Here is a 17,910-nt window from a genome sequence, read left to right on the forward strand (position 1 = left end):
ATAGAATTTGTTAGATTCTTACTAAAGAGAGTCCAAAATGTATTGTACCTTTACGTAGAATCTAAAAAAATGCTTATAAATTTTACCACGCTCACTTTGTTAGTAGTATTATGTTCTGGTAATATCTAATATCAGTTGCTACATGCATGCTGCTGCTTATTTGCTCTAGGTGTACCTTTAAACCCAGAATATTAAAGTTCTTATTAGTTACATTATTGTGATGTACTGTATGTGTTGTATCCGAGTGTTGCGATAATGTGGTTTAGATTGAGTCAATACAAGTAAATATATACAGTATACAGTATATAGCGTATAGCATTGTATTAGAATGTCGATAATGTATTACGGTGATGTTATGGAATGAAGCTAATTGCAACAACGGGAAGGATTACCATACAAACCAATATATCCGCGCAAATCTTTAAGCAGTGCATGGGTATTGTTGTTTTAGTGAGTTGCTAAAATTTCTTCAGCACCAAGTAGTTCTAGATTAACCTAGATTTAGTATGAATGGTAAGTTCTATGCAGTTCTTCATCGCATGCCTCTTATTTATCTCGATATCTATCTTTCTTGAATTAATGATATACTGTACGTACTACAATTGATATTTCAATTAGTTGCTATCATTTTTGAATTCCGAGTCATGCGTCATCTTCAGTTTTTTTGATAGAGCTTTTAAGATATTGATGATCATAATTTATACAAAGAACAATTACAACGTGAAGTACTCTTTAACTTAAAGGAATCTTTCATAACTTTCAAAAAATACTTTCAATGAGCAACTACAGGTTTATTAGCAGGCGGTACTAATTAAATGATTCTAGAAAATACTATAGCAGGAAGACGAAAGATAAAGGATATGCTGGTTGTTATATTTATGATTACGATAATAAAGATATAATATTATTTGCTGTAGTTAATAACGTGCTTTATAAAACAGTATCGTAATATTATGTAAAATGATTCTTGGTCTTTGTCAGCTGCGACGTATCTGCACCGTATGCCTCAAAACAATGAAGATGGTAATTTCTCTATTCAGCTATTCCCTATTGAGTCCATTATAAAGTAATTACAAAGGATGGCAGATTCGATTGTGTGCTAAATTACGTGTAACCTCAGATTTTCGAAGCTTAATTTTTTATCAAGAAAGTTACAATACAGATGAGATATCACAAGGGTAAAGTAAGTAATAGGTAACTAAAATCCTTACTCTAACTGCCTGTAAGTTTCGACAATAAATAAAATGCTATTATTATTGCTTTGCTGAGACTAATTATTGTAACAATACTATTTTCGTCACGCAGAAAATATTTCAAAATTACTGTAAATTTTAATTTATTTTTATTACCTATCTTATGTCATCAATAATTGCCTTCTTAATTGGATATAAATTGATTGAACTAAAAAAGTTAAATAAACAATTGCTTCCTGCTGCGTTTTGTACCTCTATTGGACGCATTACAATGGTACGATCCTAAATAAATTAGCCATTAGCCATTACCCATCAAGGACTCTTCAGTTTTGCTTCTGTGGATAGACATCGCGAAAGAAATGAAACATGAGATTTATTATCACTTCTACTTGGTTTTTGAGAATAATCATTACGAGTCTGCTTATAGGTTCAATTCTTAACAATGGTAATAATCACCGTAAAATTACACGTAATTAAAGATTGAAACGAAAAAATTTCAAGCATACCATTAGTTTCTCCTCTTCTTTTAATAGTATAGTCTACGAGTGTATATATATATATATAAATTTTTAATATCATTATTGAGTACTTAGAACTTCAAGTTAATATTAAGCTTAGCTGGAAATTTCATTGTCTGGCCTCAGCGTACTTCGGTAATAGGCGTGGAACATAAGTCTAAATGATTACCTTTATATTTACTGTAGTCCTACCCTTTATTAATAATTAATAGCAAACTTAACTGCACTGAAGTAATGGTGATACTAGTGGTACAATATTTCGATAAGAAATCTACTTCGTAACGCAAATTTTTATAGGCAATAAATAGAAAAATATGGTTATAAACCTTGCTTATTAACTATGTATTTCATGCCGATTCTTTTATTTAATATTAGTAATCTCCACACAAATTAAGAAAGAGAGGAAGACAGTTCTATTCGTTACTCTTAATAATTCAATCGATATTATATGTCCATTTCAAAGACATATTATTACAAGCTTTAATGATTGCCAGTATAGTTGGTTAAAGGAACATAATGATTCTTACGGAAAGAAACAACTCCCGGCAGACTTACTAGTGGGTTTCAATTCATTCGGTCAAAATTTGAATATTTCTTATGTGACGAAAGCAGATGAGGGCAACTACATTTGTACATGTAAATATCTTAATGCTAGTAGGACGGGTTTAGTTAATATTTCCACTCTTGAGCTGCACATTGGAGGTAAAGTCAAAAAAGTATTCTTAAGTCACAATTATAATTACTTATCAGTTATAAAATCTATCGGAGGGACCTGACTTCATACGTAATTTTAAATACCAAATTTAACTAGAGCCTCCAAAAAAAATTTTGCATGCCGACATTTCAACGAAGGGAATTACCACAACTGTTGCTTGGAATAAATCTAACCTGTGTCAGAAATTAAATGGTTATCGATTTCAGGTCAACTATACTGATGGGCAACGTTGGTACATTGGATGTAATAATACGACAAAATGCTCTTGTATTATGAGCCGTCATATAATAATAACAAGTATAGAAATAGTAATTACTGCTACTAATAAGTTTGGATCAACATCAAGCGATGGATTTATTTATTACATGGCGAATAATGGTATGTTATTTGCTAGAATGCTAAATAATGTAGCCTTACGGTGTTCATGCTACCGTAAACCATAAATTTTTATGCATTTGCTATATTTATAGACTTGCTCGAACGTAGCTTCTTAGTATGTCCGATAGTTTTTATTACTATATAATTCTGTAAGTGTTTTTGTAATAAAAATTTATCTGCGATCCGTCTGAAGTACAAAAAATTCAAAACTCTAAATGAAATTATTCTTTTAGTAAAGTGTAAGATAGCAGGCAATGCTTTCGACCTACTTAGTTCGCTATCAACTTATAAATGGTAAACTTTGCTTTAAAGTTGTGCCGTATCCACCAAACGCTGTTATGGTGAACGCAGAATATAGATCTATTACAGTTCGTTGGAGAGCACCACTAGGTTATACATCAATGCTACTTTACGAATTTATAGTATATAAACGACGTATTAAACCATTAGTTCTGATGGAAAAAGAATATAAGGTGAGTACTAAATTAATCGAATTCAAAATTTGGGTATACATCAACATCCTTTAAGAAAAATTAGTAACTTAGACTATAAAAAATGTTCACTTTATAAACTACAGGATATTCAGATACTATTTTCCAATTTGATGAATCATGAATTATATGTAGTATTATCCGATATGCGTTACAATCTCGCCAGTTAATTATCGTCACATAAGATGTCGCAGTTTCATAATAGGATATAGTGCGTATCAATTATTATATTTTAGAAAAGTAATGCCTTATGAAAGAGAAATCTATGTACTGTATAAGTTTATATATCTTAGCCTGCAGTGATAACAGGTACGGATATATATGATACTTGGCGTCGTATTACTGTCTTGAAAATAAATCTGATCTTCTCAATAATCGTGATTTCAATAATTTTAACTTTGCGTACTTGCAGAATGTTGTTATTTCCGCTGACAATTTGGAAACGAGCTTTAAGCACACTTTCTTTGATTTGATACCTGGAGCAACCTATGAATTTTATATTGTCAGCAAAACTCGTTATCAGGAAGTGAGCGAGCCAACAAGTAGAGTGAGAATAAGCTTACCTGAGGAAAGTAAGAGGCTTTATATTATTTACTTCGTAAATTTTTTAAATAGACAACCTTGTCATTGTAATTTTTAAGGATGATAATTTCAACTATAATAGAAGGTACGGTATTATAATTGAAGTGTGTTACATTTTTAGTATCATTTACTTTATTTATTATTATTAATACCATCAAAGGCGCGGATGATACCACATTTTGTAGTCATATTTTCTTGATCCATCTTTCCCCGATAAAGGACGTAAAATGCATACTATCGTAATAAATTTAACAAAATCATTTTTGGCTTAACAAATTTGCCAAAAAGTTTTACACTTTTATGAATTTATAATAAACCGAATCGCTAGAGTTATTTATACTGGTTTAATTGCTTAAGATACATAGGTAGGGCTATTGCGTACTCTATGAGCTTTGATTTTGTTTGCAATGCTTAAATGGGAATTTCAAATGTGTTACCAAAGCAAATGTATACTGAACTCTATCAAGACTGGTGTTTACTACTCGAGAAGATAAATCTTTAGTCATATCATATTCCTATAATGGTGTTTTGCCTAAGAAATATTGCAGATGAGGAAAGTCAGACTGGGAATATCTCGAAATTCAAATCACTAGACATTGTTATTCTTGAATCGCTGACATTATGAGTATCGACTGGAAATTCATCACGTACCTGCAATGTATATTTAATATCATTTCATGATTTTGTACGTACAGTACCGGTATACTGTATAATAATAACCCAGCTGAGGTAAAATATAAGATAAGTAAAACATTTTAACGCCTTATACGCTTACAATCCAAGCCATCATATCGTTGTGCGTCGCGAATAATAAATTTTTGATGCGTTCCTACAGATTGTTTAAATCCGATTACCGCTGTTGTGAAATTAAACTTCGTTTCTACACGCCATATTCAGATTAAGTGATGTTTTCACGATAATCTTTTTGTGTAGTGAAATGAAATACTTTTTTTGTCATACCGGTTGTATGCCATCATTAATCTGTAAAATTTTTGTTCATTAATTAGAACCGTACGCTGGACCTACAGATCTAAAATGTACTTGTTCAGAACATGATCCAATGGGTAGACTTTGCTTTTGTCATTGGAAAGTTAGTGTAATCTAATTTTCAAAGAAACATTATTAATTGAAATCGAATTATTCCCCAAGTTATGCTCCGTTTTATAATATATATTCTAAGATTCAACATCTGATCAAGATAATCTATGATGCAAAATTCTTATGTGTGATTGTACAGTTTACGAGCAACGTTGAGTTACACGAAATAACAAATATGTAGTGCATATTATTTGCAACTTGGTGAGAGTTGCGATTAACTGGAGAAAATCATAATTATAATTTCAGTTCTGTTAGTTCATTAAAATTAGATATCATGATTGCCATATATTCTAATCAATTTTTTACAGTTTAGTCAATTTTTTGAACAAATTATTGTTAAATTCTACAATGAAGAGACTTCTTAGCTTAATTACCGTCTTTCAACTGCCATAAAAAATTTTCTTATTTAGTTTACTAATAGTAGACTTCGAGGTAGATTATTTGATTGCTAAAATTGTAGGTTATACAATGGATATTGTAAATTTGGCTAATTGTAATTTATGATGATGCGTGATCTTAAATTTTAGTCAATTGATCCGTGGCTAGCCTACGGTGTTATAGTGGAATATGATTTATATTACATCGTGGCCTCAGAGGATTTGGAGAATAGAACAGCAAATAAAATATCAGCTATGGGCAATATAACTACTGTTGAATTAAGAAATCTTTCTTCAGAGGTTTCGTACACTGTAACAGTTGTGGGTAGAAATAAGGCTGGTAGTAGCGTTAGTAGCAAACCTTTCACCATTCAGCGGATTCCAAACACTAAGAAGGATTCTTCTGGTAGAGTATCATTTACATACTCTCTTAAGAATTGTACTTAAAAGAGAATTGATTAGTAATTATTAAAATTGTTAATAAGTTTGTATTGCAGCTGAGCGTTGATCAAACAAGGTTACTCCTCTGATAAATTATTGACTGTGTCACGTGTATTAAACTTTAAATAGGTACCCCTCCGACTACAATCCTCATTATTATACTGGTGGTATCTGTTCTTGTTGTTTCTGCTATATTAATTCTGGCCGTTGCATTTTTTTATAGGGCGATAACATACAGGTATTGATACGCACCAATCTAATGTACGAATAATTATGTCTGCAAAGCTTGCAGTAAACTAAGAAAAATACTTACAAAATTAAAGAAAGTTATCTAATATATGAGTTAGAATTTTAAATGATTAAGAGTTGATAATTCGCTAACTTTTTTTTAATTAATTTATTTAATAGACTGACAAGCAAGGCCAATGAAGATGATCGTGATTCATTGATGTATGTATTTGCCGTATAGAATCTAATAGTAGATTCGTGTTCAATGAATATGATCATGATACTAAGATGTTAATGTAGATGTAATTCTGTGCTTAGAAGTTGTCAACCATAAATACTGACTCATTATACTGTAATGCAACATCAAAAAGAACGTTACATAATTGATAGTAAATGATATTTTATGATTTGAGTAGCGATAGAAATTTGTGCATAAATTTAAATCAAAGTATTTATATACTACCAGAACTTACTCTGTCTGTTTGGATTTAGGAAAGAAACGGATTCAGTGCAATCACTGGCAGAGGTTAGGAAAAGCAATAGCTAGATAATAGTTTTATTTAGCCGCATGTATTTGTACATGTTTGTTAGCATCTAATTTTAAATATAATGCGCTTTAAATTTTAGTCACACATATATGAGCAAATATCGTTCAGGGGTTCTACATCTATAATTCACGTCAATCAGGCCGAAGTGAATAAGCAAGAAGAAGATGGAATGCAAGATAACAGACTTTCAATGTCGACAATTGACAGCTGTCCATATTCTAGCGTAATTATTGCCTCAGGTTATCACGAAAGCGATGATTGTTAAACTAATTCGGCTTCCTATTAAGAACTTTTAGCGGTAATTGTGTTCTATTTTGTAAACTATTATGATTATTAAGATAGTAGTAAACTATAATACAGCTCTGAACTATCATTCTACGTACGCTAGTTAAGGGAATTTAGAGTAAAATCTTTAAAATAACCTATTAATAGACGGAGTTGAAAAAACAAGCGGTAACCAGCTTGGCTTATTGTTTATATTTAAAAGGATACAAAATATTATATCTGTACATTTATCGTTTTCAACCCAAAATTTTGATCATCTTGTAGTATACCAATTACTCTAAAGGACATCTACAAGGCTTTAGAAAAATAACTTGCTGCCAAAGATTTAAATACATACTACTAATTAACGATTTTTCTTTGTGCTTACATATTTGATACACTATACTAATTGCAAACGCCAAAAGTTGCAAGCTACTAAAGGTGCTAATCATTTTATGTACTGGTGCTATGATAATGCTTTGTCACATTTTAACACTAATGTTATTCACATTTGCAATAGACGTTTCGCTTATACATGTAATATTAACGCAAATAAATAAAAGTGATCTAAAAACGGAGTATAGAAATAAAGTAATGATTATATCATTATCCCCATTGAAGTATTTTCAACATGATAAAATAGTTACAAATTTCGTACTAAACTGTCAAAAATTTATATTTTGGAATTGAAAAGTTTTAAATTTAAATTTAAACTTATATTGCTAAAAAATTGGAAATTTTACTATAATCAATTATTGTACTTGGGCTTGCTTAGATTAGACTCGATAATTAATATTCTTAAGAGCATCATTTTAATATTAGGATATAGTAAATCAGAGTTAGGAGTATTTTGCTTCTGAAGAGAAACGTTGCAGTTTAGGAATAACTATGATTACGATACACTGGGTACAGTTTAATTAATTTAATACCGTCAATTTAATATCTTCTATAGCAACGAGTACTGTAAATAGTATGACATTATTATATGTAATATTACTGTTCAATAGCAATTTAAGGAAGAATTTTGCTTTTCTGAACTGGAATTATAAGCCGAAGTTTTAAAAGTTTATCACTTTAATATAAAGTGAAATTTTTAATCAAAAATGTTCATAATAAGGCTATCACTTAAACGTATTTCTTACAAACGATATTACCTACTATATAGATAATTTTGTGCAATACTACGCATAATTACTTTTTGGATATTTTTATACCAGATAGATTAAGCTAACTTGGTATACGCTTACAAGTCAGAAATGATTCTTAAGATAAGAGTATGATGTCATGCTGCACGATAGCATATGTCTTCTAAAGATACGTTTATCAGCTCAAAAACCGTCTGACTATCAGGTCTAGATATTCTGATGTGGAAAAATTATGTAGAAGCGATCAATACCATAAATAGAAATTGCTAAATCTTGCTTTGGCGAAATAACAAACGTTACAGTAGAATAATGGATTTATTTATGATATTCACTGATTTAACTACCATATCGATAGCCGAGAATATAATATAGAGCTTCGTAATTAAAATGTTTATGAAAACTGTTAGGGAGAAAATCATTCAGTCATTAACATGAGAAATATTGTGAACACGTCTACGACTTGAACTCCATCGACGTTTCGGTAAGTCTGGCGACGATAGTCGAGGAGAAGATGGAGTGGAAATTTTTTGTAAGGTAGTTTCAGAATTATCTGGTGTCGCATGGTGAAGGTTATTGGCGGCTTTTGGCGAATTTAACTTTAACAGGTCAATTTTGAACCCTTTCTTCAATGTTTCGCGATCTATGGGTGCAACAATGTCAGGAATATTATTCTTATTCTGAAATCCTGTAGGTGATAAGGGGGATGAAGTTTCAGATTTTGTTTTGTCGATTGGAATTATAGCATAATGCCCGTCTATATCAGTTGAATCCTTCAACGAAGTTTCGAGATAGCCATCTTCTTCACTGTAATCCGAGTTTTCGATTTTCTGCTATTAAAAGTTCGTAAATTTTGTAATTACTGTAAGACGATACTAAAGCAATAGATAGGATAGTGAACACCATTTACTGTACTTGCTTACCATTTTGGATTGAACAACGCAATCACACTGCTTTGCGTTTTCCTCATCATTGATAATATCTTTCGATATCCTTGTTTCAGGTAAGATATCAGGTGCGATACTACCATTGTTCTCAGATTGTAAAGTATTTGAGAAATTCTCCTTAACTTCATCATTTATAGCAGATTTTACTACAATAGCATAAACAGGGTCATTAGTGTTTTTGGTATCGCATTTCGTTTTTAATTTATTTTTTAGTATTATAGATGGTTGATCCATAAAAGAATTTTTCTCTCTTAAATTTGATTTGAGATTACTTTGCACTAAAGTGTCTTCATTATTAGCTTTAGTTTCTATCTCTGGACATTGACGAGTAGCCAATTTCTCGTTTCGAAGGTGATTTATACGTTCGTATTTGTCCTTAATACTCGTCGATCGCCGTATTGTAACTCCTAGCGTTGCCACGTTTTCAACTGCTGACTGGACAGTATCAAGAGTTTTAATCGAAGATTTTGCACCAACGCTACAGTATAGCTCTTTGTGTTCAGCGTTTAAACCTTCGCCAGGATTATTAACTATTGTTTTTTTAGTAGTTTTATTTTCAGAATCTAACGGAATATGGGTGCCTGCTCGTCCTGAAATGTTTGGCTTTATTCGCAATGATGACGTACTATTTGTTCCATGCTTAATTCGAGACGTGTTAGTGGTACTCTTATATTCAATTGGCAGAGTACGAGTAGTGTTTGACTTCTTTACCCGCGCGTAAGTATGGTCTTCGCTATGATAGTGAGATCTACTTTCTAAGCTTGAAACAGTATTTTCTTGTAAATTTATCTTGCTAGATTTTTGCATATGCATATCCCGGACTAAAATAATAGAAAATTTAAATTTTAAGCGTACAGTACAATTATGTTCTATATTGAGTAAAGCAAATTGCATAGTGCATTTATAGATCATTCCATTTAACATCAGCTAATAAAGTAATTGAGTATACTATACGATTCTACTGTTATCATTAAGCAATGTTTGATATTACTTAAATAAAGTTCCTTTTTCTGTAGATGTTTCCACAGCTTCATTCCGATAATGCATATAAAGCTTAGTAGAACTATGCCGGCAACAGAGAATCCAACACCCATACCGATAATAGAAGGCCGAATACCAGGCATGCTGGTTATAGGTGACGTTATTGATTTCGCTGTTATGGGTGTAGTAGGCGAAGTCATAGTCCGTGTTGATGTCGATTGACTTTGCATTCCTAAAACAATTAATTATTACGAGTAAAAGAATTAAAATATTTATGAGCTTACGGCAACATGTCAAAATTTAGTTGTAGCTATTGATAACTACGCAGATCATACTTGTCGATACATGAATCGTTGGACTTGGTTTGCTATTTCCGTAACTATCCGTTGTTGTGACATATATTTGATACACCTCATCAGTCGATAAATTGGTCAAGTTTGTTGAAATACCGCCATGATCGACAATTTTTTTCAGGTAGCGAATTGAATTAATAGTTCTGTAGTGAACTAAATAATGCAATAAAACACCATCAAACCTTGCTCTAGACCAGCGGACGAATAGTATTGTTTCTGTAACTGCATCTGCAGTTACAGTTTCTGGAGGCATGGGTAAACCTTTGAATTAGAAGTAAGTAAGATATTTAATTAAACGAGCTACAAACTTACTAGTTTCCAACCTGCATATCATCTATGAGTATTAAATCGTTTCTAATTTGTTCATAGAGATGTTTTACATCGCATGATAGAGTTTATATAACATTCGCACATTAACCTTTAGTTTTTTTAAGCAGCCAACTGCTGTAAATAACGCCGACAACATTAATAGCTGCAATTCGACATTGATATAGAGTCCGTTCTTCTAAATAGCGGACTGTCGCCTTTGTATTGTTAAACTTTTTAACATCACTTTTGTAACAACTGTTGCATGTTGAAGTGATTACAACATCAGATGTTGTGTAGCATTCTGCATAATAAGTTATTGCAGACAGATTATATCCACCATTATATGATACATCGTCCCAGAAGACAGTTATGTTGGTCATATTACTATCAATGTTTCGGATTTTCGGCTGATTGGGAAATCCTGAAAATTAATGTAAAAGAAATTGAATGAATGGTGTCATTGTCTGAGAGTCAGAAAGTTTCACTGTTACTACGGTATCATTCAGCGATCTTTAATTGAAATATCGTTTCAAATTAATGCACTACTGATATAACGGCATATAGAGTACTGGAATATTATAACGGTAAATATTAACAAGACCTTTAGTAGCAATTATAAAGATGTCGCTATAGCTACTTCCATAAGTGTTGGTGAATTGAAGCTGAAAGTCATAGCTAGTATTTATTGCTAGATTTCTAATGAACGTTTCCTGTACGCCTATTATGGAAGCTTTCTCAACCATCGGTTGTATTGCCCGAAATCGCAGATCATGACTTGGCTTATATCTTATAAGATACTTTACGGGCAGGACAGGATCAGACACAGGTTTAATCCAAACAATTTGAGATGAGTTTGAAGTTGTTATTGCTCTAATAATCTTGGGTTTACTTGGCTTATCTGGAAAACATTTGCGATTATATTTGTATACAATCAACTAATGAGAACAACAATTTACTACTTAACGAACGTTTACAAAAATTAGATATTAGTTTAGCCTAACCTTTCGTTTTGATTAAAACTATCTTACTGTTGTTACTCTCACCAAAGTCATTTACGGCAGTAACCCATATATAATAGATCGATCTTGGATAGAGATCTTTAATGATGCAATTATTAATCAAACATAATACTTTTCTGGTAAGCCATTCTGTATTATTATTTTTAAGTTGATAATAGACTAGAAAATGGAATGATTTAGTTATTCCTTGATATCCAGGAAGAAAAGTGACCAGGCAACTCCTATTTGTAACATCATTCACGGTTATATCGCTAACTGTTTCCGGGGGAGCTTCAGCATTTTAAAGGAAAAAAATATCAAAATTATAAACATTGAAGTCATGGTATTTTTCATTTACGCAGTTAGCACAAAATCTTGTTAAATGTGTCCTATGTTAAGTAAATCATGAAGTATTAACAAAAATGTGATGCGTAAGAACCTGCGATGATGATTGTTATATTCTTTCGAAGTTTGCCATGCTTGTTTACCGCTAGACAAAAATAAGTACCAGTATTTTGCAAACGTAGCTTTGTCAATACCAATCCGTGAGGACTTTTACCAGCTGATATTATTTTCGGCTTTTCTCTTGAGTTACGATACATTAAGTAAACTTCTGGACTAGGCATACCATTCGCGTTACAAGATAAACTAAAATTACTGTACCGCTGTATTATATAAGGACTATGGCCATTAGGAATCATTCGCATAGAATTTGGTGCACCTTCATTAAAAGCGTATCGTTATGCTACATTATTATCCAATTGAAATATTTGCTACTTGTGATATTTTACGATACCTTCTACTTGTATCCAGAACTTCTTAACATAACGCGTATTATTATATATCCGTAGAGTAACAGAAAATTCGTAGCTTCCAGTAAATTCGAATGTTGCCGATGGGAATGACAGAACGTCGATTCCACTACCTTGTTCAGATGTACGACAAATACTCTGGATTGGATCGGCTATTTCACTGGTATGCTTGAAATCAGTGGTACAGTTATAAGCCACTCTTTTGCCATTGTAGTACCAGTCCGAGGTCGTAGCGAATCTTTCTATATAAGTCAGATTTGCAGTAACATTTGTGAGCTGCCCTGCAAGTACTGTTTGATTTATTGGATAAACTGTAATATCATCCACCGAGTATAGTTCTAAACGCAAAATAAATAAGAAATTCATTGATATTATGCGATAATATGCTGTGGTCAGGGACTGATACTCTTGTAGTGGTATTATCGTACAAAATGATTTATTGCAAGGTGACTCTTCAGCTATGCCGCTCGTCAGTAGTAGTCTTAAGGAATTCACAATACTTCCAATATAATAACCAGAAGTAGCTACGTATACCGTAAACAAACCTGAATCACAAAAGATGCCAGTATATCCAACATCATCACAAACGCACTTAAAGTCTGGTACAATGTTTTTACATACGCCGTGGATGCATGGGCTACTTGAGCATGGATTTATTGCTAATATACAACCATTGATTTACATAGGAAAATTTCAAATTACATTATAATAATATATATTTATCTTTTGGAGAATAATGATAGCCCAACAAGTAATTTAATAGTCTGTTATCTAATAATCACCTATTTCACATAAAGTACCCGTTCTTGTTATGGGACAATTACAAGTCACATTGTTAAATTTTCCTGGAATACAAGTGGCTGTGGAGTGACATGGAGAACTAACGCAAGGATCGGCTATCGTGTTGAAAAAATACGTAGTAAAATCAAAGAAAGTTATTTAGTTAGATACAGGAAGTGAATCTCCGAACGTTTGAGTGTCTCTAGTACTGATACGTGATGTCAACTACCGTATTATATGGTTTTGTGATAAGAACATGAGAAAATATGCACGAAAGAAACACATCAGAATATAGTAGTAGATATTCGCAATTACAGAACATTGAAGCCTTAAGATTTAGCTTGCATATGAACATTATCTTGTCGCTCGTAACCAAACTGCAATCATTAGCTTAAAATAATTTATCGCCATTTTGCAAAAACCGTAAATCAGAGTAATTACCTAGTTCACATATATCTCCAAAATAACCTTTTTCACATTCACAAGTATAAGGACGCTGTACATTAGTTTCTTTGGTACTGCAGATCCCTCTTTGAAGACAACTGCCTGAATTGCAGTGTAGTATATCTAACAGTAGATTTTTATTAATTTTAAAGTACCCTGAAATAAGGAACCTTCGATTGCAATTTTATGTTAAATATAAGGAACAAAAATTAAATTTAAAATTATAGCTTAAAAGCTAATGATATAGGATGAGTCACCGGATTTTTAAGCGCTTACAAGGCATTTTGTATTTTTTATTAGAGAAAAACACTCAAATACTTTCGCAAAAAGATCATTTATATAGGGCATAAATAAAGCTGAAATACTGTAATGATAATGTATTCTATTAATGCCAGATACATCATAGAGGTTATTACCAGTATCAGCTCGAATACAAGTGTCTGAATTTAAAATATTTTCTTAGTATAACTCCCGAAAATGGACTTTCTTACCGATATCGCATGTCAATCCCGTCCAATTTGGTGGGCAAATACATAAAAATTCAGACGCATTGTTTGTATTAATACAAGTAGCATTAGTATGAGCGCAAGGTCTCGAATCACAACTTGTTGATTCACCTATTTTGAAAAAAATACATGAGATGGTTACTGATACTCATAGTTATGTCTCGTTCGTTTCTCTTTATCAGCTGCTAAAAATATCTATATAATATACTTAGCGTAACGCAAACACATATGTACTGCATATACAGAGTTTTTATTGTATAATGCAGATTAAGTAACCATGAAAGTTATCTTGATAATTACAACTTTACGACAGATAATAATCATGGTAATAACTTGATACTATACGAAGAATTATAATACATATTACGACATTAGTTCTCATAATAAGCTTGGTGATCATAAATTTCAATAATTTGTAGATCTTACAAATATAGATAATTTACTCACATTTCATGAATATTGCGAACGTAGCAATGATGATACAAAAGAAGCTGCTATTTGCTGTAAACATTACACTTGACTTCGTGAGAATGTTCATTGCATTAGAGTTATCACCGAATGCTTCTTATTTGATTAAATATTAATTAGTCCACCGTTTAAATCAGTTCTTTTGTAAGAGACTCTGTATCTCTCGTTTGTTAGATTAGTTTGATGGCAGGAAGTTATATTAGCATGTGATTATGGTTGTCTCTAAAATTGCATTAGAAGAGTACATAAATGAAGGCATGAATTTGCGTATTACTGTCAATAGTAAACAACAATAATCCATCACGTGGCAACTTTTGTCTAAATAAACATACTCGAAGTACAAACGATTTATGTTATTAAAATCCGATCTTAAGTTAATTGTGCGCTTGAATGTTTATTACCAACATTTTATCACTATCAGTGCTGGTCAAATTTTTAGCTATTCGATAGATAGGATATTTACAACTACATACAGTTGCCTACTACTTGAGGAAATTTTTCTCAAACCATGCTTGCAGTGACTTCAGTGAATCATCTCACGTTAGAGTTTTCCTCAGTTTTAATAACTCTAATTTCGAGTTAGTGAATTGCGAACCAAAGGGATAATTTTACTCATTCAAGATAATAGTATAATTTAAAGTAATGTGTAGATTTAGCATATGGTATTAAGAATATTCTTTAGCTTATTTCAGTTGGTTTGGTCTAATATCGCGGCTCTTAACTAAAGCTATGTACACAAAAACTTTTTATATAACATAGATCCCAAATATTCGTATGATATTAATGTATAGTTAACAGTGCAAGTACATGTAGAATGTGTACAGTGCTCAAAGTACCGTATAAAGAAAGTTTGTTCTACTAAGTTCAACTAACGACATCTAATTCATACTACATCAAAGATTATAATCCAATAAATGTTTTCTAAAATCGCCCGTCTGTTATACATATCGTTGCAACTTAGAACGAAAATATTCATTTAGTAAATTTATGGGCTAAGCAAGATAATTTAAAATTCGGTAATATGATAAATTGTTCATTAGCAACTATAAATCACTTTGCGTTATGCTCGCTGATATCAGAATCAATAACTACGTTAAATTAAAATAAAACTGGCCAAAATCCATAGATTAATTATAATCGCAGAATTATTCTTTGCAACATAATGGTTAGGTAAATAGCCAATTTCGTAAACTTACGGTAACAGATTTGCACAATTACCCGGAATTACAATAAGGGAAAATTAACGATATGCCACTATATTACAATAATTATAAGTGTGTATGGAGTGAACTGGTGTCTGCAAATAACTAGTAGCTATTTACTATATGCCTATGTATTAGTAAGTGATACGATAATAGTATCTCGAAATGTATGAGATAAATCAGAATTATGAATTTGTCTGAGCAAGAAAATGACCATTGTCTAAAACTAGTTCTATATTAGAAACTGAAGCAATACTTGCCATTCATTACATCGTGTATGTTCGTATACGCGCATATTGCGGAACTGTGACTCTTATGAAGTCATACTGTTTACTTATATGCAATCATCGCTGGATTACGAGTGCATTTGTTCCGTAGCATATGTATAATATATACGCGTATACTATGTATACAGAGATTGAGAAGTGAAATAAGTGAGTGGCTGTAAATTATTGTAGAATATAGTATAGCTGTTAGCAAACAAGTATGTGAAATACCAGGAGCGGAAAGGTTATAGTATTCAAATCTTGTTAATTTTACGTAAACGTACTATTACTGTACTCATAAGTATAGCGCTTTCATGGAGCTGTCCATACAATGCCCGTAGCTTGATTAAGGTAAACTGGTTGGCTTTACTGGAGTCAGTACCGTCAGCGAAGTGATGGGTATTTGAGCTAGTATCGTACATCTAATTGCTACAAGTCAAATGGTAGCTTAATGCCTTAATTGAAACTGATGTTGTAAGTCAAGTACTCGTACGTGTTAAATATATATTTAATTAATGCCTGTCATGAACTATAGCAGTGACCACAGTACGAGAGTTATAATTATTACTGAATCGTAAGGGCAGACGAAATAAATTAAACTCTATTTACTGATTGCATCATTATCGAAAAAGATTTGTTAATAAAGGTAATACACAAATTATGGTCTTTGATTCGTATGCCTGAATACAGAGCGAGTTCAGCTCTTCTATTAAAACTTATAATCACTTTCTATTGCAGTTCAGATATACGAATTATATTTAATAGCATTAGAATCAAATCAAAGCTATCTACTGATGTTAACTACAATCAAATCTATATTAGGAAGAGATTATATAATAATAAAATTATCGACTAGAAAGTAATGCTAATATTAATTAATTGATATTTACAGTAGCAACTTAGTCTAGGGGTACATATAGATGATCGTGCAGTTTTCTGATGAAAAATTTACAATCACTTGATAAATTTCTTAATATCAGATTTACTTTTGTAAATAGATGATTGCGAGTATACAATACTGTATACGTTACAGCTTCAAACAAATATAGGCCTAGATGCATAAACAATACAGCAAACTTGCTCTCTAAATACTATGTTATCATGCTAAAGGGGTTAGCAAGTAGCCATATATCACAATATTTATCTGAAGGCAAATTTATTAAGCATTAGTTGAACGTAAAGTAATTTATCGGTTATTGTCTATTTGACAGCCCTAAAATTGATGGAGTCTAAACGCCGAAAAATCAGGATAATTCGAAGATAAAATTTCGCTATTATGTAAAACGCGTTTCTTAATTGAATGAATTTCAGATGTTTTTTAATACCTGCATACAAATAGATCTCTGAAAGTTCGTTAGCTAAGACTATATTTTATTATTTGCAAAATTTTTGTTTACTCAAATTTAATAATAAATATCGAAATCATATTGCATGTATTAGTACTTTTATATATAATGTTCTATGAATAGTTTTGAAAAGAATCGCAATAAAGTAAGCTATTGAATAGGTCGTATGTAACATTATGTTACCTTTATAATTAGATTTATTAATACCAATTTTATTTGAAAGTGTCTATTTCAAAAATTATGTTGGATTTGCTCCATATAATGTAACTTTAAAGTTCCTGAAAAGGTTATACTCTACAAAATTCTTCTGAATATAAATGGTAAATTTTTAAAATGTTATTTATGAACTACCAGATAGGTACTAATAAAATATACAAACACTACGATCAGATTAACCTTATAATCTATGTCAATTATTTATTAATAGTTCGTAACTGTTTTAGTTGATCAAGGAGCATTTTTCTCATGATACTTAAGTTATTTTATTAATAAGATGTAAAAATTATTGATAAGACCACATCAA

The 17,910-nt window shown here is 31.5% G+C and overlaps 2 protein-coding genes across 2 annotated transcripts; one reads left to right on the forward strand and one right to left on the reverse strand.

Annotated features, from left to right (window-relative positions):
* Positions 1–1,001: 1,001 nt before the first annotated feature.
* On the forward strand, positions 1,002–6,834 carry TRIADDRAFT_57819 (uncharacterized protein; the record flags this gene model as incomplete). Its single annotated transcript, XM_002113877.1, has 11 exons — positions 1,002–1,023; positions 2,087–2,413; positions 2,523–2,804; positions 3,117–3,277; positions 3,708–3,867; positions 4,885–4,967; positions 5,503–5,758; positions 5,923–6,031; positions 6,202–6,243; positions 6,514–6,547; positions 6,649–6,834. The coding sequence occupies 11 exons, from the start codon at positions 1,002–1,004 to the stop codon at positions 6,832–6,834; spliced, it is 1,662 nt and encodes a 553-aa protein (XP_002113913.1).
* A 1,563-nt stretch (positions 6,835–8,397) lies between these two features.
* On the reverse strand, positions 8,398–14,643 carry TRIADDRAFT_57820 (uncharacterized protein; the record flags this gene model as incomplete). The annotated part of the gene is made up of 13 exons (XM_002114194.1): positions 8,398–8,808; positions 8,899–9,743; positions 10,019–10,135; positions 10,239–10,517; positions 10,675–10,986; positions 11,567–11,662; positions 12,003–12,284; positions 12,360–12,713; positions 12,921–13,034; positions 13,158–13,271; positions 13,597–13,701; positions 14,091–14,216; positions 14,553–14,643. The coding sequence occupies 13 exons, from the start codon at positions 14,641–14,643 to the stop codon at positions 8,398–8,400; spliced, it is 3,246 nt and encodes a 1,081-aa protein (XP_002114230.1).
* Positions 14,644–17,910: the final 3,267 nt, after the last annotated feature.

Source organism: Trichoplax adhaerens, genomic scaffold, assembly GCF_000150275.1.
Source record: "Trichoplax adhaerens TRIADscaffold_7 genomic scaffold, whole genome shotgun sequence".
Classification (NCBI taxonomy): Eukaryota; Metazoa; Placozoa; class Uniplacotomia; order Trichoplacea; family Trichoplacidae; genus Trichoplax; species Trichoplax adhaerens.